This window comes from Spermophilus citellus (assembly GCF_964194105.1).
Source record: "Spermophilus citellus genome assembly, chromosome: 8".
NCBI classification, from domain to species: Eukaryota; Metazoa; Chordata; class Mammalia; order Rodentia; family Sciuridae; genus Spermophilus; species Spermophilus citellus.
The window spans coordinates 111,344,844-111,371,933 of NC_138189.1; the positions used below are offsets into that span (position 1 = coordinate 111,344,844).

Consider the following 27,090-nt stretch of genomic DNA (forward strand, 5'->3'; position numbering starts at 1 on the left):
TTTTAGTTGTAGATGAACACAATACCTTTGTTTTATTTATTCTTTTTTTTTATTTTATTGTTGGTTGTTCAAAACATTACATAGTTCTTAATATACCATATTTCACAGATTGATTCAAGTGGGTTATGAACTCCCATTTTTACCCCGTATACAGATTGCTGTGTCACATCAGTTACATTTCCATTGATTTACAAATTGCCTTTCTAGTGACTGATGTATTCTGCTGTCTATCCCATTCTCCACTGTCCCCTCTCTCCTCCCTTCCCCTCCCCTCCCCTTCTCTCTCTCCATCCCCTCTACTATAAATCGTTTCTTCCACTTATATAATTTTTCTCCTACTCCTCCTTTCCTCTTATATGTAATTGTGTATAACCCTGAGGCTCACCTTCCAATTCCATGCAATTTCCCTTAACTCTCACTTTCCCTCCCGCCTATCATCCCTGTTTAATGTTATTCTTCTTCTCCAGCTCTTCGTCTCTACCCTGTCCTTGGTTACTCCCCTTATATCAAAGAAGACATTTGACATTTGTTTTTTAAGGATTGGCTAGCTTCACTTAGCATAATCTGCTCTAATGCCATCCATTTCCCTCCAAATTCTATGATTTTGTCATTTCTTATTGCAGAGTAATACTCCATTGTGTATAAATGCCACATTTTTTTAATCCATTCATCTATTGAAGGGCTTCTAGGTTGGTTCCACAATCTTGCTATCGTGAATTGTGCTGCTATGAACATCGATATAGCAGTGTCCCTGTAGCATGCTCTTGTTAGGTCTTTAGGGAATAGACCGAGAAGGGGAATAGCTGGGTCAAATGGTGGTTCCATTCCCAGCTTTCCAAGAAATCTCCATACTGCTTTCCAAATTGGCTGCACCATTTTGCAGTCCCACCAACAATGAACAAGTGTACCCATTTCCCCGCATCCTCGCCAGCACTTGTTGTTGTTGGACTTCTTAATGGCTGCCAATCTTACTGGAGTGAGATGGTATCTTAGGGTGGTTTTGATTTGCATTTCTCTGACTGCTAGCGATGTTGAGCATTTTTTCATGTACTTGTTGATTGATTGTATGTCCTCCTCTGAGAAGTGTCTGTTCAGGTCCTTGGCCCATTTGTTGATTGGGTTATTTGTTATCTTATTATCTAATTTTTTGAGTTCTTTGTATACTCTGGATATTAGGGCTCTATCTGAAGTGTGTGGGGTAAAGATTTGTTCCCAGGATGTAGGCTCCCTGTTTATCTCTCTTATTGTTTCTTTTGTTGAGAGAAAATGTTTTATTTATTCTTACGTGGTGCTGAGGATTGAACCCAGTGCTAGGCAAGCACTCTACCACTCAGCCACAACCCCAGCCCTAGCCCCAGACCCAGCAAAATTATTTTCTAATTAAAATAGTAAAATTACTTTCTAATAAAAACAACACAAAACAAATCAACCCTCAGTTCACTGAACAAGAACTAGGTGCTGAAAATTAATTTAATAATTTCATTATCTGGAGGCAAAGCAATAAATAAGACACACATAATGCTCAGGTAGGTTTTGCTACCGTTAGCTGTCTAATTCTTCTCTTAAAAATAATGATCAAGCTGGGTGCATTGGAGCATACCTGTAATCCCAGCAATTCCAAAGGCTGAGGCAGGAGCACTGCAAGTTTAAGACCAGCCTCAGCAACTCAGCAAGACCCTTGGTAACTTAGACTCTGTCTCAAAATAAAAAATAAAAAGTGCTAAGGATGTATCTCAGTGATAAAACATCCCTGGGTTCAACCTGCCCTAGTACCATAAATAAATAGATCATCATCATCATTAAGGCAGAGCAATCCAAGTACACAAGAACAAGCATTTAGATCTAAAAATCAAGAAAATAGTATTGATTGCTAGACCCATGGAGACAAGTACCAGGACTGTGTTTCTTCTGCACATTACAGACCTTCACAAAATATATGAATTTTACTAGATGACTTATATGATTTTACTATATTAAATAATAAGTGGAGTGTTATAATTAGTATTTTATTATTTTAAATATTCAAAATATTTGATTTGATACAAAAGACTACCTTTCTCTACTGCAAAGAATTAAATTGTGAATATATTTTTAAGGAAAACAAGTCCTAAAAAGTCAGCTATGGCTACCATTTTCTACGTGACTGAAAGAAAGCCATTTCACATACATTATAGACTGTTATAATGATTTCATGAGATAATAGCTCAATAAATGTTGACTATTATCATTACCTCAACATCAGATTACTATTCTGAGAAATATGGGAGCTGTCCTAGATGATCTCAAAGGCCTTTGAAGGTTCCTGCCTGCTTTAGAAGTCTCTGTGTGAGCTAATTCTAAAATAAGAGTCAAGTCTGAAAGAGTTCGTTGGTGAGACAAAGCAATATCTATTCCATACTAAAATGATGAAATAAATTAAAATCTGAAGTCCTGATAAGAGGAAAAGTAAAACATCATAATTCATCTTAGATTTTATAATTTATCTTAGATTTATGAACCAGAAGGGCAAGTGCACACATATGACCCCCCCACCACACACACACACCAGAAACAACTACAGCTCAACTAACCTCCCTATCATCTCACCTCATCACATGAAAAAGTCTTAAAATAGAAACACTAAAGCCTATAGGCATTTGCTCTAAATGTACCAAACAGAAACATTTTAAATATTCACAGTCTGGGGGTAACAAAAAGGTAACAAACAATGTAGGAAGAAGATAATTGCAATCCCAGTAGCTAGGGATACTGAGGCAGGAGGATGTTGAGTTCAAAGTCAGCCTCAGCAACGGTGAGGCAATAAGCAACTCAGTGAGACCCTGTCTCTAAATAAAACACAAAAAAAGGGCTAGGCGTGTGGCTCAGTGGTTAAGTGCCCCTGAGTTCAATTCTTGGTATCCTCCCCTTCAAAAAAAGAAAATAATCACATCAAAGACAATGCCATAACCAAACTTTTCAACCTCTTGCTCCAGTAGTCTACTACTGAGATCCTATCATCTCATGTTAAAGACTAACTTCTCAGAATTATCTATTTTTCTAGGACTATTTTTGTTCTATGACCCTTATTTTCAGACCATGGAGCACAGAAATCCTATATAGCTCTAACTCTTTCTTGGGTCTCATATCTAGCAAAAGTAGTAAATTTTGTTTAGCCTTCCATTCCTCTTTTCTAGTCCTACCCTGATTTTTCCTATTACCTACTTGCTTACCATCAGAGTTTTCTTTTTCTTCTTCCTATTTTTTCCCCTGAATTTAGGATTGAACCCAGGGGCACTCTAACACAGGCCTATAGCCCTAGACCTTTTTATTTTGAGATAGGGTCTACATTAGGTTGCACAGGCTGGCTCGGAACTTGTGATCCTCCTGACTCAGCCTTCTAAGTAGCTGGGAGTGCAGGCGTGCACCACCACACCTGGCATCATGAGAGTTTTCTAAAGACCTTCTCTAACTTCAAACTTTACAAATTTCTCTTCCTTTCCTCTATCTTCACATTTCCAGAATGGTGGCTGATAAAGTTTAGATATGGTTTGAGTGCGTCTGCCAAGGGTTCATGTATTGATATCTAATCCCAACTGTGAGGCGTTAATTGGGTAGAAAATGAACTCAACTATGGGGTCTGGAGGTAGGGCCTCTAGGAGGTGATTACAATTAGATAAGGTCCTGCAGCATCTTGGGACTCTGCAGCAAGAAGGCCATCACCAGGTATGGATCCTCAACCTTGGATCTCCAGAATGTGAACCAAAATAGACCTTTTTATAATTCACCTGAGTTTGCTGAATTGTGTTATTGGCCTCATACAATGGTCCCACTATCAAAAACACTAGAAAGTTCTATACATGTCAATGCCCTATTTATAAAATGGGGGTAGAAAAATTTCAAATGCTTTCTGCTTCATACCATATAGAATAAAACCAAAGTCTGAAATACAAGCCATCTATAATCTTTTATCAATCTGTTTCTAATTTCAAAATAAGCTCCATTAAGGTCAGTGATCATGGGGCTGGGATTGTAGTGCAGTGACAGAGTACCTGCCTAGCATGTGTGAGGTACAATGTGTGAGGTACATGTGTGGGTTCAATTCTCAGCAATGCATATAAATAAAATAAAATAAAGGCTCATTGACAACTAAAAAAAGGGGAGGGGGTCAGTGATTGTGCTCATAGTTTGCTCTTCTTAAAGAGCCTTGAATATTGTATTGAATTGTATTATACTGAATTTTTTAGAAAAATATTTTATTAGATCTTATTAAGTAAGAAACAAAAATCAGCTGGGTATAGTTGTGTATGGCTATAGGCCCAGCTCACCTACTCAGGAAGCAGCGGCAAGAGGGTCACCTGAGCCCAGGAGGTTACGGCCAGTCTGGGCAAATAGTGAACTTTACCCCTTTAAAAAAAAATCAATAAGGAAGTCCATCAGTTTAATACACTAAATTCTAGTAGAAATGCTCTTAAATTCATTGGACAAGGAGAAAAAATAGGCTCTGATCTGAAAATCAGAATCTTAAATCAGGTAGAAATGATCTAAGTATGGTCAAAAGTCAAACCTTATTTTGTTACATAGAACAAAGTAAATCTATTTTGGACAGTTGATAATGTGTGGTTTCTAGGACTTCTAACAAGGTGCTACAATTTCCCTTGCTAACTTTATCTAACAAAGATAAGGAAGAGTATAATTCAAACAATTAGTGGAAATGGAAACAAACGCCCACTGACATCTGAACAATCTTTTACAGATTTAACTGCCACATAAACTTTTTGTTTACAGTTCTTTGAGTATAGTAATATTAATCATCTTGGTTTTCAACACTAAGAAGTCTTTTCTTAGGTCTAACCATTTTCATTAGTCTCTAGCAAGGATTCCTACTCACCTGAATTAAATATAAGGGCATGAAGAGCCTGAACTATGCAGTGGGAAATGCCTGATCATACAAATAAATTCACGACTTGTGAAAGGGGAGCACACAGCTCACTGAACACTCCCCATAAGCTTCATTTATCCCCAGAACAACTTCCTCAAGCTGTTTACTCATCAGAAAGACAAATGTTTCTTTTCTCTTAATTAGGTAGTATGCAGCATTATTATGAATTGTGAGCAGCCAAGGAAAGACTCCAAGGTCATTTATTGTTTACATAGCTCATCTTTTACTGATCTTGCAAGTCTGAATAACTTATGTCAGTCTGAAGCAGTACTAACTTCCTGTCAGCAGTATATCTTGTACATGTTATATGGTAGACATAAGTGTGTGGATTTTGTAAATGCACAATGTGTAGGAAGGAAGCAGTGTTAGGAGGCTCCTGGGTCAAGATTAGTATAAATCAAACTAACCACAAGAAATGCTTCTCCTTTGATCTTTAAATGCATTTTTTAGTACTGCTGTCCAATTTTCCATGGACTTAATTGTATCTGTATGCTTCTTTAAAAAGCATTACCTTTCTTTGCCTGAGGTTGCGAGTCCCACACAGTTTATAGAATATTTCCCTCCTTCTCTCTCTGCCTACTTTCCTCTGTACCTTTCTCACTTCAGCCCCCGTCATCTGAAATTCTCCAATATTCACCCCATGCCATGTGCACATATTCTAGGCCCTCTTCACCTCTGGTCTTGATTTTTTTTGGGGGGGGTGGAGATGGGGTGTGGGGGATAGACAGTGGAGAGTTTTGGCAGTGCTGGGGATATAACTCGGATAGGCAAGCATTTTGAAACCGAGCTAAATCCCCAGCCCCATGCCTCTGGTCTTAGGCCCAACACATTGTCCCCTATTTCTAATACTCTGGAAAACTCTTGCCCAGGAACCTGTCTGTCTCCTGCACCATGGTCTGTGCTGTTACACTGAGACATGCAGCCTTGGTGGAGATGGCAGCCTTGTCCTGGTTATGTGATGGTACATAAAAACTATAAATAGTGTCTGAATTACTTTGACTCTCTTTGGGCCCTAAATGGTTCCCTTTATTTGCTATTCCAATATCAAATCTTAAATTGCTCTTCCAATATCAAATATTGATCAACAGCACTCATGAACATTGCTTTCTTTCCTCCTATCTAAGCTTGTGAAGGGTTCCATGAACATTCAAACTGTTATTCATTCTCCATGTTCAAACTGTAGCTCTAGAAAAGACTACCTTGATCACCATGGAGACTATTCTCTGTAGATCACAGGTGTGCTAGGACTTCCAGTTATGTTTATGGAAAATAACTTAAAAAAAATCTGGTCTCTCTGAAGTTGCAAGCAAACATGGTGCACAAGCTGCAACTACCTTTGAGTTCTGTTCTGTGCACTCATGCTGAAATGACAGTAATACAGGACAATGTATACTCTTTGAGAAAATGATATCTTTATTGAGCCTCCCCATCAACTTAGAAAAGAATCTAATATCAATCAAAGTAAAACTCCCCTCTGGGAATAGATGCATTTCAACCCTTTTATCTATAATTATGGATTACAAGTTTTCTCTTTAAAAGGAAGTCAGTCTTCAGTAAGCAGGGGAAGGGAGTTGGGGGAGTAGAAACAATGCCAGGGAAAAAAGTACCAGGGCCTTCACCTTCGCTCACCTTATTTTCACAGAACTATCCAAGGATAAATTTCCTTTAGTCATTTTAGGAGAGTAGCTCCCCTCACATATCTTTTACTGCCTGGGGAAAGAAACAATTTGGAAAAAGTAACTAGTATTATTCACTGAGCACCAACAATAAGTCAAGGACGAGGGGCAGTGAGGAGGAGTGGGGAGGGTTCCATCATTTATCACAACTATGAGGTTGTTTTAGTGTTTTACAGGGAGCCGGAAATGGAGCTTCAAACTGGTTAAATGACTTGCTACATTAGTCAGCACAGACTTTGAAGTCAGGAAAACATGAGTTCATATTCATGTTGTGCAATTTGCCGGTTTTATGTCCTAAAGTTCCTTGACCTCTCTAAGCTTCAGATATCTCTCTGAAAATGCAGACTACAATTCAATATGCCTCATATAGCTGCTGAGCACATACCACACATATGCACATAGCACAGCAAAGGTTCACAACTATTTGTTTATTATTAAGCTACAAATTCATAAGGACTAGAAGCCCACTTTGACGACTTATAGGGCAAAGAAGACAGCTTTTTATATAGAGCAATCAGAACTGCTTCAGGCATCCCCCTTCCATTCTTAAAAGATAGCCAAACATCCCCTCCTTCACTCACCCTCTTCCTTTTGCTCTCTAAGCTTAAACTTCCCCCTCATCTAACAATAGACATAAGCCTGCAACAGATTCCGAGCCTTAACTCACAGCATCAGTGTTCACCACAATCCAAGTACGGGTTTTCCAAATTCCTATCCCACGGAATGGTGACCTTATGTTGCTACTTCCCAGAATTGGGTGTTGCCACTGTACCAAGTGGCCAAATGATAAGAATCGGTAAGTGGATCTCGTTGAAGAAACCTTGAGTTGGAGGTCAGGGAAGGCTGGGAAGAAAAGAAAACTTAAGGACACACAGGAGAACAAAGGAGAGTATTAGTATGGAAGGCAGAATAGGGAATCAAGACAGGAGGGAAGAAAGGAGCATGAGATAGCCCAGGTGTTAAAAGGTCAAATCTAGGCCTTGTCACAGGACGTCCATCCATAAACACAAGTGCAAAATAATATTTAACAGAACAGAATATAGGTCACTAATAATAAAAAAGATTTTACATTTTTATTTGTATTGAAAAAATATCATACATGGCTATAATTAGCAAGTAGAATTTAGAGCCATTTTTCCATAGCAGGCTCATCTCTGCTGTTAAATGAGGGGAAAGTTCAGGCTTACAGAATCAGAAGAAGAGGATGGTACTTATGTGTATCATTAATTTTTGTTATTAATTTACTATTCTCAAATAAAATTTATAATAATTTCTCAAAATGTTTATTAGCCTCCATACAAATATGTGATTCTAGCAGCATTTCTTCTTGAAACTTTTAAAATATTTCCGTTTCACCAACCTTTCCCCATAGTTACTACCTCCTGGGAATATCTCCATCACAGAAACAAATCAATGGCGCTTTTCACTTTAAAAAATAATGACCCATTACAGCAGACGTCATTTTAATAAGTCTAACCCCTAAAATCCCTCTTTTAAATGATCATCTAGCACAGATGCTATATTGCCCTCGGCTTTTTCATAATATTTAGCAACTTCAGTGACTCCAACAATGTCTTAGAATAAATAATAAATAAAATTTATTCTTCCTAATTATAGGAAATGTTCAACCTACACACAGAAACCTCTATTTGCCTTGCCTTAGAAATAAGCTAGCAGTTACAAAACTGAGAAAGTAGGTAACAGCAAGAGAAATAATTTGTTGAAAAATAGGTAGGCTCAAGTCCATTTCAGAGAAATCAGTTCTAAAATAGACATAACATCGTTTTAATTGTCAGATGTTTACTAAAGAAAACAATTTATACTAGTTCAAAAGAAATTCACTTTGGTAATTATCCTTTAAGGTAATATGGGTAACAAGTAGGAGACATGTACCTATATTATAAGCTATTATCAAAATACAAGTTTTCAACTTCTGCATATTTTCAACAAATATGGAATGCTTGGAAACACATGACCCCAACACTGTGGGTATGGCAGGAATGCCATCAGACTTAGTGAATGTAAAAAAGGAACAATAAATATGATAGCTACAGAAAGAAACACTAACAGAAATTTCCCATGTCAAAAAACCATGGGAACCAAACCATGGGAAAACAAAAGCTATTGTTTTTATAACAGTGCTGTTACAAACTTTGGAGAAATTTGCTTAAAAAAATTATATCAACCTGATAAACAATTTTCTTGAGGTAGAGAAAGCACTAAGAAAAATATAATTTTTTAAAAAAATCTAATGAGTGAGCAATCTTTAATTTTGCTTAACAATCTGTTTTCCAGTACTATTTTTAGAATAAAAAATTTGAATTCAGACTCATGAGCCTGTGGTTGAAGAGATTCTAGGTATCAGTCTCCCAGGGTATCAAAAAATGACTTGTGGCAAAAACCAACAAGAAAGTATAAGTATTATGTCTGTAAGAGAATTTACACATAACTTGTTTTCCTGCAAAATGATAGGTGCTATTCTATCACCACCAAATATCACAAATAAATAAAATCCCAGAGGTTTTTGCTAAAAAGAAAATTCATAAAGCTGCTTTAAAAATGTATATTTCACATATACATATGTATCATTAAAGCTTTCTTAAATCCAAATTTGTTTACTCTCACACCAAGGCTAATTTATTAATTTACCCTACAGTATTACGTGAGCATTTAATGTCATTCTTGAACTATTTAATGTCTTGCAACTATTTATCATTATATAGTTTTGGCAATTCAAACACTCTACAAATGCTACTAAAATACATTTAAAATGCCAATCTGATTTGAATGTTGCTATGGATATGGTTTTTTCCCCAAAGATTCATGTACCAAAACTTACTACTCAGTGTAGCAATGTTAGGAAGTTGTGAAACCTTTTAGAGCTGGAGCTGTGTGGGAAGTTATTAGGTCTTTGGATACGCTACCCTTGGAAGGAATTAATGTAGTTATTGTAAGATACCAGTTAATTTCCACAAGAGTGGATTGTTATAAAAGAGCAAAACTGGCTTGCCTACACTCGCTGGCTTCCTCCCTTACCTCATGATCTCTCTTTTTCATATATACTCACACCTTTATGCTATTAGCCATATGAGGATCTAGCCAATAGCACAGAGGCTGATCCAAAGGAGTCACCCAATTTAAAATTTTTAGCTCCCAAAACTTGAGCTAATTCAACCTTTTTCTTTATAAAATACCCAGCCTCAAGTATTATCTTATCACAACAACAAAAAGAAAGACTACTATAGATGTCTAATAAAACATACTTTGTTAAAATTTGTATTTACTCTGGATTTAATACCTTTCTCTGTGAAATAAATGATTTAGCTGTTTTATGTTAGAATAGTAGGAAGACAAGCAATCACTGAGTCTCTCGGTGAGTAAATGTATAAAATTCTGACTCATGTGAACACTTTAACTGTGGACTCTTTATTTTCTGGTTTATGAGTCAAACTGTAATCAAACTTTTACCCAAAAGTTAGAGAACATACCTTATATGGTGGTGATGAGGAAAATACCTCAAAGTATGTGTCATTATGCCTTACAAAACCAAACAGAAGAAGGTGATTAAGCCTCTTTTCTTTCATAGCCACTGAACTATCCAGTTCAAACACAGGGTTTCTGCTAATATTGTTTTAGGAGACTGTATTTCCCATCATTTATAAAAATACCATCTAATTCTACTCTACCAAGTCCTAATAAAATACAAATATGTTTTCTTAAACTGTGATTCACTATTGAGATGCTACTTAACATTTTCATTTTATAGCTAATCCATGTGTCTATACTCTAAGATTAAATATGTTAATATGTGGATATTATTCTACCAAAAATGTAAAAAGTATGATGGTTTGTAAAAAGAAAACATCCACAAACATCTCAAAATCAAATAAATTTGTTACATATAGATAATTCAAGCATTTCTATATAGTTCACTGTATGGACTAGTAAGTCCATAGTAAGGGAAATGGTAATAATAATAAAATAAGTAGTAACAGGAAACTACAAAGGTTAAAAGCAACTGAGTCTGGGCTGGGGTTTTAGCTCAGTGATAGAGCACTTGCCTCACATGTGTGAGGCACTGGGTTCGAAACTCAGCACCACATGAAAATAAATAAATAAAATAAAGATGATATCTTTATTTTATTTTTAACCCCATTAGGATCTGTTCAAACATGAGATGAATCCTCTGAATTTGTATGCAAATTGTATGTAAACATGCATGTATTTTCTATTGAGTGGGATTATAACTTTCCTTAAGCTCTCAAAAGCATCTTTGATCAAAAAAATTTAAGAACTTATGATTTAATGAAACCGTAGAACAGAATTTTTCAAAGTATGGTTCCTAACCACATGTACCAGCATACTTCTACAAGAGAGGGGAAAATCCAGGTCGTTCACAACCACAAACTAAAGATGTTGCAAAACAAAAGCTCCATTAGTATCCAGAAAACTTATGAACTCTCAAAGTAGAATGAATACTTTTAAGGTAGCACAAAATCATGATTTCACAGGCTAATTGCAAATAAGCATAGCTTAAAAAAAGAAAACACAGAAATTTGTGTTTTGAAAACTATAACCTTCACAGCATAAACAAAGTTAGGAAGGGCCATTCCAATAAGGCACTACCCCCAATTCTGAAAAGAGATATAAGAATAGGCATGGCCCTTTCCCTCAAATACTGTTTTACATTACTTACACTTTTCATGTGTGTGAAAAGCAACATGCACATGTTTCATAAATTAAGGCTCCCCAAACTGTCTGTGTTGAAAGACCAGCTTTCCCTTCAATTTCTCATCTGGCAATTCTTTCGTAAACTTTAATGAATTATTAGGAAAATTAAATTTACATCATCCATATAAAACATCTGCTCCCAAAATTTATTATCAGATACAGAAGATAAAAAAAATTATTCTGTCAAACTACCCAAAGTTTCTGGATGCTTACTCCCCATTTCTGTATTTACTTTATTTCAAGTTTACCCAATAACTAGGAGTTTACCCAATAACTAGGGAGAGAAGGGGGAAGAGCTGGGGGTGATATTAGTCAAATTATATTGTATGCATGTACAAATATGTAAATAACAAATCCCAACATATCTACAACTACAATGCAACCAATAAATAATGTGGGGGGGAAAAGTTCACCCAACAGTGTTGCAGGCCTGAAGACCACACTTGAAGCATGTTCCTTCTTCAAAATGACTTTTATATTTCTCTTTAAATCTACTGTGCACTGACTTAAAAATAATACATAATAAACGTCTGAGAAACTACCATTTTAAATTCAGTTATTTTATAAATTAGTTATGATTTAGTAATGTAAGTCATTTTCCATTTCAGTTTGCTCCTGTATTACATATAAAGTGATGAATAGTATTGTACTTTTATTTTGGCACAATTATTTGTTTTTTTTCTCTAGAAATTGTTTCTAAACAGGTATATACATTTGAATTTTTGCTCTATGGCACTAGAGTGCCAATCAGAATATATGTAGTCATTCATAATTCCACAAACTGTGTATCAAAGTGCCTGCTAACCCATACTCTTGTAACCCATAGTATTACAAAGGACACCTGGGGACAATTCAGCTCAACCACAAAGAAATCCTTTGACCTTGGGCAAGTCAATTACATCTTTGGCCTAATCTGCTCAGTTGTGCAAGATGGTTGGATCAATTGTTTCTAGGGTTCCTTTCAACCTTAATATACAATAAATGCTTACACAGAGTTTACAATTTTTCATGTATCTAAATAGTCATTACCACTAGTATACATTTTCCACTTGGGCACTAAAATTTTTGTTATTCTCCAATTGCTTCATATATGTTATCGTATTTCCCTATTATAAAAACTATTGAACTGTTTGAAAGAATTCCTATAAATTTGAGAGAATTACTATAAAACGGTTAAAACCAGTTTTGGGTCTAAGATGGGCAAGATAAGATCACTGTGAAACCAATTAAAACAACAAAATAATTAAAATTACAGATAAGCTTACTCATCAATGAACACCCAAAAGTCAAAGTGAAAGTTACTAAAAAGATCTGAGGTTTGATATATTAATCAAATACCCAGAAAAAATATAAATAGCACAGCAAGCTAAACAAAGCTTCAGAAATCACTAAGAACACAGAGACTAGGGAACTAATCCAAATGTGGAAGACAGACCAAAAAAAAAAAAAAAAAGTCTAGGATACTATTAAGCAAATAATTTTTTACAAACATATTGTGCATATATTTAGATAGATCTTATTCACTGTTTCCTCTTGTCTCTTCTAGCAAAATCCTAAACCCACATCAAAATTATAAACCCAAAAAGTTGGAGTTTCAGAGCTTACTAGAAGAGAACATCTATCTTTTCTACTTTTTCAGACTTCATTTTTGTTTTAGGATGAATTCTTTTAAGAACAAGAATGCTCTTTTCCCTGACAGAAGCTGAGCCCACTGGCATTTAATATTCAATTATGGATGCATTCTCAATATACATTTACTGAGTGATTACATGAAGATTCAGATGCTGATGACTAGTGTGGGAACACATATTCATTCTTTCTATCATTTAACAAATACTTACTATGTGACTACTACATGTCACGCTGCTGTAGGCAGGGTGATGTAGCAGTGAACAAAATTAAGTTCTGGCTCTCAAGAAACTTAAATTCAATCAGGAGAAAGAGAACACAAAAACAAGTAAGTATAAAGATGTCAATATCAGATGTAATAAAATATCAGGAAATAAGAAATATTACAAAAGAAAAATAGAGTGGAGAAAGAGTACAAAAAGTGCTAAGAAATGGTATGTTTTAAATTAGGTAGGCCAGGGATGACTTCCTTAAGAAGTAACATCTCAATTGAAACCAGAACAAAGTGAATAGCAGAACGACACAGATAACCACAGTGTTCTAGAAAAAAGGACCAGCAAAATGAAAGGATACTCTGCACTACTACAGAATAATGACAAAAATACATAAAAGTTATTAAAAACACTAAGACTAGACAAATAATATACCTTGATGGCATGAAGGTATCTCAGAGATAATGACAACTGCTATGAGTACTGATATATGGATTGAAATTTACAAACACAAAAATAGGAGAGAAGTCATGTATTCTAGAATTTTAAAAAAATGTGAAAGACAGAATGACATAAAATAATTTCCATTTCTGTTCCATTTCCAAGGAACAGAATTCAGGTGAGGTTTTCTAGGGATCCCAAAAGTGACAAGGAAACTGGAAGCCAAGAATAATAAAGCTATCAAGTCATACAATGAGGGGCAAGATACGTGGCAATAAACTTCCAAAGAATCAAATTGTATAAGCTATTCCTTACAACAGATTGCTTATACTACACAGCTTCCATGCCCAGATGCCACATTGTTTTTAAGAAATCCATGCCAACTTCTGGTTCCCTCTAGTGCTCTGTCTACTATTGCCTGATCTCCTATTTCTTAGAGAAAATGGGGAAGTCTTCAGATATTCCTGCTCCCAAAAGCATGGCCTCAGATTTCCTCATGTATCTTTAAAGACCGAGGCTCCTCAACATTTGATCCAAGCACCAAGTTGTTTGTTTAGTGGTTTTTGTTGGTTTGTTTGTTTTTTGGCATACTGAGGATTGAACCTTTAGAGATGCTCTACTTCTAAGTTATATCTCCCAGCCCTTTTTATTTTCTTGAGACAGAATCTCACCAAGTTTCCCAGGCTGCCCTTAAACTTGAAATCCTCCTACCTCAGCCTCCTGAATTGCTAAGCAGGCAAGTTTCTGACTCTGTTGAAATCCTTTTCCTTGAAGCTTTCTTTAAATAAAAACTATCATTATTATACCTTATGGGTCTCCTAAACTTTTCCTTACAGTCCCAGATCCTCATCACCCACCAAATAACCAGCCTGCACAGTTGTCTCTTATCAAATGTTGGCAGGCTGCCTCTAGGACTTTGGTCACAAAGCACTGATTTGTTCTATGTTTTATTTCCCTTTATAGAAATCAAAGAAACAAGCACCAACAGAAACTAGAAATGGAAAGAAGGGTTCTTAGGTGAATCCCACTCTTTTATTTCTTTTAAACTAAGAGTGAAATAATTTGGAGCAATGCTGAATGAGTCTTGTTCGGATGCAGTAGTACACCTTGTGTTCCTGGGGTCTGGGTAACAGTGGATTTGGTAGGGGGCAGGGTTCTGACAGCAGTCAGGGAAAGGCTATTCAGCTGTGTCACTGCTTAAGATTGTGCAAAATCTGCACAGAGGTGGGAGAGAGGCAGTGCAGGTGGCTAAGATTTTGGTTGTCCTGGTACAGCAGGCCTGTGTACTGTTTCATCCTGTTTCCCACTCATTATATTAGCTCTTTGAAAATCAAATCACCTCTGTCCTGAGTAGCCGTGAATAGTCACTCAAATATAAGGATATGATTAAAGCCATTACTGGTAGAGAAAACAAAAATTTACAAATAGAGGTTACAGGTAAATCTAGGATCTATATCAAGCTTTCCTTTTATACATCTAAAATATTACTACTACCCCTGTTGATCATTATTAAATGCTAGGAGACCAATTATTTTGCTGTAATCTTAGAAGTCTGAGTGAGAACAGTTTGATGTGGAACTCCATTCTTTCAGCAAATGGTAAATGTATATATTACACATACCAGCACACAAGTTATTTGTTTTATTGGTTGTTCACAACATTACAAAGCTCTTGACATATCATATTTCATACATTAGATTGAAGTGGGTTATGAACCCCCAATTTTACCCCAAATGCAGATTGCAGAATCACGTCGGTTACACATCCACAATTTTACATAATGCCCTATTGGTAATTGTTGTATTCTGCTACCTTTCCTATCCCCTACTATCCCCCCTCCCCTCCCCTCCCATCTTCTCTCTCTACCCCATCTACTGTAATTCATTTCTCTCCTTGTTAATTTTCCCATTCCCCTCACAACCTCTTATATGTAATTTTGTATAGCAATGAGGGTCTCCCTTCATTTCCATGCAATTTCCCTTTTCTCTCCCTTTCCCTCCCATCTCATGTCTCTGTTTAATGTTAATCTTTTCTCCCTGCTCTTCCTCCCTGCTCTGTTCATAGTTGCTCTCATTATATCAAAGAAGACATTTGGTATTTGTTTTTTAGGGATTGGCTAGCTTCACTAAGCATAATCTGCTCTAGTGCCATCCATTTCCCTGCAAATTCTATGATTTTGTCATTTTTTATTGCTGCATAGTACTCCATTGTGTATAGATGCCACATTTTTTTTTTATCCATTCATCTATTGAAAGGCATCTGGGTTGGTTCCACAGTCTAGCTATTGTGAATTGTGCTGCTATGAACATCGATGTGGCAGTATCCCTGTAGCATGCTCTTTTAAGGTCTTCAGGGAATAGTCCGAGAAGGGCAATAGCAGGGTCAAATGGTGGTTCCATTCCCATCTTTCCCAGGAATCTCCAAACTGCTTCCCAAATTGGCCGCACCAATTTGCAGTCCCACAAGCAATGTACAAATGTACCCTTTTCTCCACATCCTCGCCAGCACTTGTTGTTGTTTGACTTCATAGTGGCTGCCAATCTTACTGGAGTGAGATGGTATCTTAGGGTGGTTTTGATTTGCATTTCTCTGACTGGAGAGATGGTGAGCATTTTTTCATGTATTTCACACAAGGTATTTATATGTATAAGTATACATTTGTGGTAGGACAGGGAGTGGGTAACATAGAGTTGTGCTTTTTTAACTATTAATAGTATACACAATTAATAGATAAAATGTTTGTCTACCACTAACTGAATAATCACTTAATACCAGGCACTGTACTAGACACTTTTCCACTTTTTCTCTCTCTTTTCACATTATATTTCCACATGTAAGATGGCAAGAAATAAATAAATAGCAAGTAAACAATTATATGTTTCTATAAAGTTATGCCTTTCTATTTCACAGTTTAACACTGTGTTTTAACATTTATTCAATACCTGTAAACATTGATCAATGTTTACATGTATTAAATGCAAAGAAAACATATCCAAAAAAATCTACATAGCAACTCCCTGGTTAGCTTAGTTATTATTCTTTTGATGGCAATTTTTAAAGCCATTTCCTCAATTTCCAAATATGGTGGAAAAAAGAATATAATATCAAAATATTATTTGAGTTGGAAAACTCTTATTCCAGGAGCAAAAGCCTCTACCTACTGCATGAGTTCTCTAAGTACACTGTTCACTACTACAGAACTAAAATAGAGACCATCATGTCCTTTCAACATGTTTTTAAAACACTGGGACACTTCATGGACTAGAACTGGTTCTGGCACAAAACCATGAAATTGTAACATAAATTTTCCCTAAGTATTCTCTGAGACATGATAGCAGCTTAAAGCAAGTTTCAAGAGTAAATTTTTTTAAAAAAAATAAATAAACATTGTTCTTGTGTTGTTTTATTTATTTTTTCTTTTTTTAAGGATTTATAAATATTTTATTGGTGGTTTTACTTAATGCTGAATGCAGACAATACAAAGAAATCGGCACTGAAAAGGAAACATTAATCTTTAAAAAGTGTAATATATTTACATATATTGACCAGTTTTGTATATGTTTAGGTTTTCAAACAAATGTAAAACTAATTCCAAAGCTTTCATTCTGAATATACTTTGGTTCTTTTTCTTTTTTCTTTTTTTTGCTATACCAGGTATGATTAACTTTGTTTGTATCTAACCTAAAAGCAAGACTCTGCGAGCTGATCCTGAAACAAACAGTAAAGCAGGAATTTTAAAACAGCTCTTTAAGGGAGGATAAAGCCATATGAAAGAAAAAAGCCTCAATAACAGATATATAAATACAAAGGAGGAAATACCAAGAAGCAAAAAGAATCACAGAAGTACCAATTCTACACTAACTGTAATTTCTGGTTCTAGCAACAATTCAACTAGCAGTAGCTTAGATGCTGTTGTTCTAGAAAATAAAGCCATTAATTCTTTCACTACAATTTTCAGACTTCACTCAATGGACAATTATTAAGCATTCAGATTCTTTTGTAATAACCTAAGAAGTGATTTATACATACAGAAACATTAACAAAAGAGGCCTTCAAACACACTGCTGAAAGCTGCAATATAGTCTGGGGGCCAGATATCAATGTACATGATGTTAGCAGTCAGAAAGAGTTGATGACACTCAGCACAGTATGGCTCAGGGCTGTTAACTGAGGAGTACTCCACCCGTTCCTGCCGTAGGAGAATTACTGACGTGGATGGGACTGCGACAAAAAGTCTGACAGGCCTCTAAATAGGACTCCACATTAAATAATTATGATACAACTGTGACAACACAGCTAGCTTATAGAACTGACGTTTTCAATGAAATAGCACTACAGAATTCTAGTGACAATTAAATATGAGAATTATTTTCCCCTGCTAACTATTCAGTAGAAAAAGAGTTTGCTGACTGCATTTTTGATTAACAGGATACCTCTAATATATACACCAGAGGAAATTAGAAAGTGAGCAAAGTGAACTCCTTAAGTTGATTTTTTCAGATACTAACAAGCAAAGTAGTTTATAATAAACCAGAATCACCCTAAAGCAAAGATTAAATCAATCAGTTTTGAAGGAAATATAGTTCCTCTCAAAAGTTTTGTTTGGTTTGTGACTAGACTTCAAAATATTGAGATAAACCAAACAGATTCTAACAATATTAATTTGCTATACAAGATTTTTCAAATGTACTCTAAGTTGAAAGATTTTGCCCTCTCCCCAGAGAAAGTAAATAAAAAGAAAAAAGGGGCTCTCGAAAAAATAAGCAAAACTAAAAACACCACCTAAACCATTCATAAAAAGAACACTTTTTTCTTTTTGGACACTTCAGTTGGTCCAAGATCAGGGTTTCTATCCAAAGGACTTCCTACCCTCTTCCCGTAGCTTCTATTCTCTAGTCATTTCCATGTTTTTATCAAACAGGCTATGAGTAGATTTTCTTAAGAAGTCAGGTTGAGTGAGAGGTAGCATTAGGATGCCCTATACTTGACTATAGTATGAAGTTCAAATGAACACATTATTCTTCTAAAAGAATTACAATAAGTAAAAGTGCATAAAAAGAAATGTTCAGCTCTCGCTGCCTTGCACTAAGAAAAATTTTCAGAAACTGAGAATCAATGTTGGGAGCCAAGAAATAATCATTTGCCTCATCTCCTTGAGCTCCTTTAATGCACCAGTTCAGGCTGGTTTTCCACAAAGGGCAGCACTCCGCTCACATAGTAGGCAATGCCAAGAGACAGTAAAGCAATGACAAAGATCAGGAGCAGGACCCTCCAGAAGCCCAGATCCTCTACGAACTCCTGCCATGTGGTTCGAAAGCTGGAAAGGACTCCTTCACCTTGCTGTAGGTTGGGATTGAGGAGAGAATGGCTTTCCATGGCACTTTCACTCTCAGCTGTCTGCATGGTCTCCAGTTTTGAGTGGGTTCCTCTGTTAAATCCTTTTACCTCCTGTTCTTCCAAAGATTCCAGCAATCGGATGACATCTTTATTCACTCCCCTGCGCTTTGCCAGAACTAAAGGAGTAGCACCTTGATGATTGCATATATCAATTTTGAGTCCACTGGAAACTAAGAATTGGATGGTATCCACATGGCCACAGAGATGAAGAGCTGTGTTTCCTTGGTAATCTGTGGCTAGAAGGTCAGCACCAAATTTATGCAACAGCTGGCAGATGTCTACATTCCCTCGGGCTGCTGCAAGGTGAAGGCCTGTCCTGCCCCTGCTGTCACGGATATTTGAGTCAAAGCCACTTTCCAGAAGCCGTTTAGAATAGTTAAAGTCTCCATCAATACAGGCTTGTAGCAAGGGCACATTAGTTTGAGAAGAATCATTTACAAAAACGTAGGACATTGTTCTAATGTGAACAGGATATGCGCCAGGTATAAGATCAGATCTTTCCTCCAGTGGCCACTCAACAGTTTCTCTGAATTCTTAAGCAAGTTCAACAAAAATATTCAGTAATGTGCCAGCAAGGATCTGTGAGACAAGCAGCGGTGACAGCGGCAGCAGCACCTGTGTTGTTTCATTTTGATTGGAATAATCAAAGGAGAAAGGAGATATACTACACACTATACTACACCAAAGTCAACTGCAAACAAAATCTTCTCTCTTTATAGCAACGTAGAAACTAAACAAACAAAAAATCTAGCAAACATAACCCAACTCTAATTCAAATGGAGTTTTCAGTATATTTTCTTCATTCAAAAATTTAAAACAACATTTAGGGATTTGAAATATATGAAACTGCCTTTTCTAAAGAAGTCAACAATACAAGTTCCATTTCTTGGCACTGATTGAATATTTGTTTTCAGCAATGTTTTGTAGACATAGGCGGTGTGCCTATCAACTTGTAGCTATCAAAAAACAAGGCAGAAAAGAGAATATGTTGGACAATGGAAAAGACCCAGAAGTTCTTCATTGACTTGAAGATAATACAAAATTCACCAAGGTAAATTTATAACAAAATCAAAATCAAGGGGAAACAGTTCAGTTGGTAGAGTACTTGCCAAGCATGCACAAGACCCTGGGTTCCAATCCTCAGCACCACCAAAAGGAGAAGGAGAAGAAGGAGGAGAAGGAAGAGAAGGAGGAGGAGGAGGAGAAGGAGGAGAAGGAAAAGGAGAAGGAGAAGAAGAAAGAAGAAAGAAGAAGTACTCAAATTTAGTATAATTTGAAATGTTGGCAAGGAGTTCAGGGAAGCCTGAGAAGGCTACGTTATCCTTATCAGTCACAGTGTGACACTAATTTTTTAAATAGTAATATAACCTTAAGATGCACTTAAAAAATAATAACAGCAGCATTATTCATGTTAGGGAAAGTGTTAGTTCCACTGTATTGTGTGTGTGTCAGCAACACATCAACTGCTATGGTCTAAATGTTCGTGCTCCTCCCCAAATTCATATTGAAACCTAATTTCCAATGTGCTATTTACGACGGGGCTCTTCAGTAGGTGATTAGGTCATAAGGGCTCCACCCTTACCAATGAGACTAGTGGCCTTATAAACGAAGCACCAAAGAGTTACCTTGCCCTTTTACCATGGGAGAACACAGCACCACCTATGAGGAATGGGCTCTCATGCCGAGACACTGAAAATGCTGGTGCCCAGATCAGGGCTTCCCAGCGTTCAGACTGCAAGCAATAAATTTCTGTTGTCTATAAATGATCCAGGCTAAAGTATTTTGTTACAGCAATCAGAACAGAGTAAGACAATAGTAGTACCAAGAAGTGGGGTACTATCTTAATAAATACCTAAAAATGTGGAAGCAGCTTTGGAACTGGGTAATAGCTAGAGGCTGAAAGAATTTGGAGGTACATATCTGAAGACCCCCTACCCTGCTGTGAATGAAAGCTTTAAGGGTGATTCTGGTAAGGACTCAGAAGAGCACAGCTGCAGAGACAGGTTCAGTCTTACTGGAGATCATCTAAATGACCATGAACAGAACACTGGTAGAAAGAGGGAAAGTATAAAATCCTCCCCTATCTTCAGGGCATTTGTACCAAGAGTCTCCGCTAGAGCAATGCCTAGTGGAGCCAAGAGGATTGGGGCCACAGAAGAGCAAAGCCACAGGCATGTGAGTCCTGCCTGGGCAAGCTGCAAGTACCAAACCCAATATGCCCAGTATGTCCAGAAGGCAGCACATGAATAAGAGATGATTGATTCTCAAGCCTTAAGATGTAGTGTTGTTTGCCCTGTTGTATTTTAGACTTATTTGAGACTAGTTATTTCTTTCTTCCTGCTTTTCCCTTTGAGAATGCGAATGTCTACCCTCTGTATGTCTATCATATTTTGGAAGCACATGACTTATTTAATTTCAAAGGTCCACAACTAGAAAGCATTTCCCTCAGATAAATTATACCTTTAGTATCAATCATATTTCATTTAGATAAGATTTTGGGGGGCTGGGGTCGTGGCTCAGTGGTAGAGCGCTTGCCTAGCATGTGCGAGGCCCTGGGTTCGATCCTCAGCACCACATAAGAATAAATAAATAAAAATAAAGGTATTGTGTCCAACTACAACTAAAAAATAAATATTAAAAAAAATTGAAGACACAGTATTTAAAAAAAAAAGATTTTGGACTTTAAATTTTTTAGTTGATACTGGAACAAGTTGACTTTGGAGGCGACTGGGATACAATGAACGTATTCTACATGTGGGGACAAGGATTTTGAGAGTCGGTGTGGCTGCTATGAGCTGAATGCTTCTGTTCCCTTTCCTCTCCTATTCCTATGTTGAAACTTAATCTCCAAAATAGTATTAAGAGCTGGGCCTTTAGAAGGTGAGTAGATCTGAAGGCTCTAAAGCTCATAAATGGGGACTAGTACCTTTCTTTATAGGAAGCCTGAGGGTGTCTGTTAGTCCCTGTGCCCTTCCGCCACATGGGGGTTCAGCTAGAAGGTGCCATCTTTGAAGCAGAAAGTAAGTCCTCTCCAGACACAGAATCTGCAAGGGCCTTGATCTTAGTCTTCCCACTCTCCAGACCTGTGAGGAAATTTTTCAGTTGTCTATAATTACCCAGTCTAAGGAACTTTGTCAGTTATTCAGCTGAGACATCAAGAATATTATGTGTAATCTGCTGCCAGAAAAGCAACCACAATGAGAACAGTGAAAAAAAAATCCAGAAATTATATCATACTAGGAATTACTTCAGAAACAGATGGTGTGGGAAAGACTGAGTGTACAACATAATGATGAACTAGAATTACTGTGCTTTACACAGGGTTTTACAAAGCAGTGATTTCCACACTGGGCTGATCGAAATCTGTGCTATTATGCAATATATATTTGTTCTTCATCCCTTTTTTCTGGCATACAGCTCCTAAAATCCTTGAAATCTCTGAAGTAATATCTTTTGTATGCTAAAGAGATGGCTGGTAGCTCAGGAGCCCCCAAATAGCTTCTGGATGGGAGATGATCGCTGGACACACCAAGGCATGATTAAAGGGTTAGGACTTTCAACCCATACTGTCAACCTCTGGGGGAATGAAAAAGGGCTGAAGTTTCAGTTGACCACCAAAGGTCAAAGACATAATCACTCACTCTTATATAATGAAGCCTCCGTAAAAACCCAAAGGACTGGGTCTGAAGAGATTCCAGAAAGCTAAAGATATGGAGGTACCTAGAAGGTGACATGCCTAGAGAGGTCACAGAAACTGTGTCCTTCTCACATTCCTTCCCCTACACATTTCTTCCATCTGACTGTTCATCTGTATCCTTTGTAATATACTTTAAAATAAAGGATAAGTATTAGTAGTGTTTCTCTGAATTCTGTGAGCCACTCTATTAACCAGTCCAACCTGAGGAAGGGATTGGGGGAACCCTGGATTTACAGCTAGTCAGTCAGAGACAGATGACAACTCACTATCTGCAACTGGCATCTGAAGTGGGGGCAGTCTTGTAGAACTAAGCCCCAAATCTGCAGGATCTTATGCTATCTCCAAGTACACAACAACAGAACTGAATTGAATTGGAGGACATCCAACCACACTCCTCTGGAAAACTGATTGTTTGGTGTGTGGAGAAATAATTCCACACAACTAATGTCAGAAGTGTTGCACTGAGTGGTATGAGAATAGGAAAAACACTTGGATTCTCTTTTTTCTCCTTCCTTATCTCTTTAAAATGTCTCAGGGCACTTTTATAAAATACAGATAAGAGACTCTTTATAAGAGGTTTAGAAAGGTAAGGGAGGCCCCAGGAATCTAATAATCCACTAGGCAAGAAATAGAGCACATGGGTGCAAGTTCCAGAAAGAAAGACTTCAGTTCTCAATACAGTAAAGGCTTGGACAGAACAGTAAAAGCCTGGAAACATTCAGAACATTCCAAAAATAAAATGGACCTCTTTACAAAGTAATGAGATTCCTATTCTAGGGTATGTCTAGGAGTTAGACAACTACAGCTCATGGATACTGAACATATGAATTTAAAAAAGAGATAAAGTATACACTCAATAAATTATTAGTGAATAAACAATAAGACATGAGAACACCATTAAACAATTTTAGTTACATATTGAACATGGACTTTCTCCATGAAGTAGTACAGCCATAAAGTTCTGATTCTCATTATACATCACAGGTACTTCAGCCAGATTGAAAACATTTTTGCCGTTTTGTAGCAAGCTCTATGAAATAAAATGTGTTTCAACCTAGCTAGAGTTTAAAACAACTGAATTTATATTATTAAAATAAATAAATAGTTTCAAAATATTAAAATACCTATTAGACTGATGAAACAGGAATTACCAGAAACAGGAGAAAAGATCTGGTTATATTTTGACAATTTGTACTTTAAATTATTTCTTTCTTTCTTTTTTTTTTTTTTTTTGTACTGGGAACTGAACCCAGGGGCACTTAACCACTGAGCCACATCCCCAGCCCTTTTTTGTATTTTATTTTAGAAACAGGGTCTCACTGAATTGCTTTAAAGCCTCGCTAATTTGCTATGGCTATTTTTGAACTCTTACTCCTCCTGCCTCAGCCTCCCCAGCTACTGGGATTAAAGGCATAAGTCATCACACCCAACTGTAAATTACTTCTACACAGGATATTTAAATTATCTCATAAAGATGTAACAGTAATAATTCCAAACAGGAATTTTTTAAAAACATTGTAAGAGCTAAACACAGTTTTTCTTTTCTTTTTTTTAATATATATATATTTTTAGTTGTTGATAGACCTTTATTTATTTATTTATTTATATGCAGTGCTGAGAATCAAACCCAGTGCCTCACACGTGCTAGGCAAGCACTCTACCACTGAGCTACAACCACAGTTTTTCTGTCATGACCTTTCTTGCTTGTTGAAGTCTGAGATATCCAAGTTGATACAGGTAATTGGATGTCTGAGCCTCTTTAAACAGGACAATCATCAGAAACTGAGTGGTTTAGTGAGTAATAAAAGAAATTCTTTTGGTGGCCAAGTGATACATACAAACGCATGTATGTAAAAACTTGGCAGATCTCTAAAATAAATTTACATATGATCTAGACAACATTAATTTTATTTTGTCCCATTGTGAAACTGTACTATCAAAAACATCTTCCTCCTACATAATAAAAGGCAATATTATTTTGGTAAATATAATTTTTGGAGAGGTTAGTGAAAAATACCCATATTACTCAATTAAAAATGCTACTGGCTACAGACATGTTAAGGAATCCTTTTATAATAAATTTTAAATGCTGAATTAATAATATTCAAGAAACTTATCTGCCCTGAACTTATTAGGACAGCAGTTTAGCCAAAAAGTGAAGGGACAGGAGAGGTATTTTAGACCATATAATTTAGAATGTCTTGCCATTCTAATAATTTACCTTTCTATGGCTCAATTTTCAATTGAACTGCCCTCCCATCCTGTCTCATCATCTACCATTCTCCCTCCTGAGATAACACATTTCATACGTCAGCCAAAGGCACATATTTTAAGACTCTTGAACAGTTTTTTTGTCTGTTTCTCTACTTAGATAAAGTAAGCTGGATAAATCAGAAGGGGAATCTCTCTCCTCTAAAACCTAATTCTGAATTGTTACCCTGATTAACTCTTAAGTGTCATTGAGCATCTAAGAGGAACACAGATATTTCCAAACATCATGTGAGTTTCCAAAAAAATATTTCTGGAGTCAAAACTTCTAACCAACTGGAACAAAAAGGAAGAGAGATGGAGTAAACAGAATGCGAAGGGGAGGGAAAGGAAACATAGAAGAGAAATAAGGAAGCTGAGAAGGAAGAGAGAAAAGAGGTAGTATCCCCCAAGTCTCCTTTACTTTAAAGTCTCTGCTGTTGTCCTCAACCTTACTCCATGATCCCCTAAAAGGCTCCCCTGGAAAGAGAGAAGTCATCCTGCTCAGGATATGCCTTCCACTATGGGGTTTCACTCATTTCCTGTAACATTTTATTCTAAGAGGACCTTCCTAGGCATGCCCTGATGATGGTCTTTGGGTGAAGGAGGAACTCAAGGAGCTCGAATACCCTTGATTAATGAAACACTGAGCACAACTTCCCTAAACATCTATGAAGAACTGGTCTTTTAAGATATCTAATCTGTTTCAGATCAATACTTTAAGTAAATACAATTAAAAAATAAGTCATCAGAAAAATTAACTTTTAAAATAATAAAATACAAATCCTAAACTTTTATTATTAGATTCAACAGACATAAAATTGCTGGCAAATTGTAATAAAATTTCTAAAATTTAAAAAAAATCAAAATTCTCCTTCTTAATTTCTGAATCCAGGCTATCAATAAATCCAAAAACAGCACTGCCATGTTAGAATATCAAAGACCATTTTTGTGCCCTATCAAGAATTTTGAAACAGCTAAAAAGAATTCACAAATTTTAAAAAACATGGGTAATTTCAAAAGTGTCTTTGTTATACTTTGTATCTTAAGAATTAGTAGAAGTAAATAAAAAAAGCTAAAAGTTAAAAAAAATTTAAACCATTTTAGTTGCTACAGTTTATTTTTCCAAATACCTCTTCTGTCCCTTTTTTGAGCTTCTTCTGTGTTCTTCGTCTCTTTACTCAGCCTTCAATTCCCCAGTGTAAAAAATAAGCTTCAGCAAAATTTCCTGAGATCGGATATTATAAATATTGATCCCCTACTTTTGGAATTAAATGTTAATAGCACGTATCCATGTCCCTTTGGCTGAAAATTAATGAAAGAATTCACAGATGTTAATAAAGTTCACACCTTTCCAAAACTCTTATAAGTTCAGATGCTATAAAAGAGGATGCTTTTGCCAACAGGCAAAGTAACTTATCCAGAATAAAATTATACTCTGAGTTATTAGGGTACAAATAGTCACCAGTGCCAAAGTAATATTATTTCTGGTTCTTCACCACATATAAAGTTTTTGTATTGAGTTTCTCCTACAAAAAGAAATATATGAGATTCTTAGAACATATGAAAAATATCTAAATACAGAGATACCATTTTTCACCTACCTAGAGAGATAAAATATAAATGTGATAACAGGCTATTGCCAAGATTTGGAGAAACAGGCATTCTGATATATTACTGGCAGATAGTTTGGGATTATATATTAAAATGACAAATTTGAATATGTACTCTGATGCAGCAATTCTACCTCTGGGAATTTATCCTACAAATAGCTCCACATATGGGTGAAATCATGTACAATCAGTTCTGCTATAGATGCAACATATGCATTCCTGAAAATCACTGCACCATGCAAAATTTTACAATAAAAACCACTGGATTAGAGGCAAAACACTCTGCAACTTCACCTTGAAAAAAGACCAGGAGTATGCTGTGGGAGTGAGTTGTAGTTTGGGAACGGTAATGTGATGGAAGGAGAGATGTTTAAAATCAGATGGAAAAAAAATAAAAAAATAAAAATCAGATGGAAAGTTGTAATATCATGTGAATACAGGGGAAAAACACATTCCATGAACTGATTATATATTTGAGGTGAGTGTTTTGTGTTTTTCTCTGTGCCTCAGTTCAGCTAGATGGTTTTCT

At 36.3% G+C, this 27,090-nt stretch overlaps 2 protein-coding genes across 2 annotated transcripts in view; both read right to left on the minus strand.

Annotated features, from left to right (window-relative positions):
• PDLIM5 (PDZ and LIM domain 5) overlaps positions 1–27,090 on the minus strand; it is a 125,226-nt gene that overhangs the window by 60,484 nt on the left and 37,652 nt on the right. The window lies entirely within an intron of this gene.
• Positions 18,756–19,481, minus strand: LOC308654373 (ankyrin repeat domain-containing protein 46-like). Its single transcript, XM_081303661.1, has one exon. The coding sequence runs from the start codon at positions 19,455–19,457 to the stop codon at positions 18,771–18,773; it is 687 nt and encodes a 228-aa protein (XP_081159787.1). The 5' UTR covers positions 19,458–19,481; the 3' UTR covers positions 18,756–18,770.

Bases quoted from the DNA above. Each gene is read 5' to 3' on its own strand.
- LOC308654373 (XM_081303661.1), bottom strand. From the start codon at position 19,457: ATGTCCTACGTTTTTGTAAATGATTCTTCTCAAACTAATGTGCCCTTG.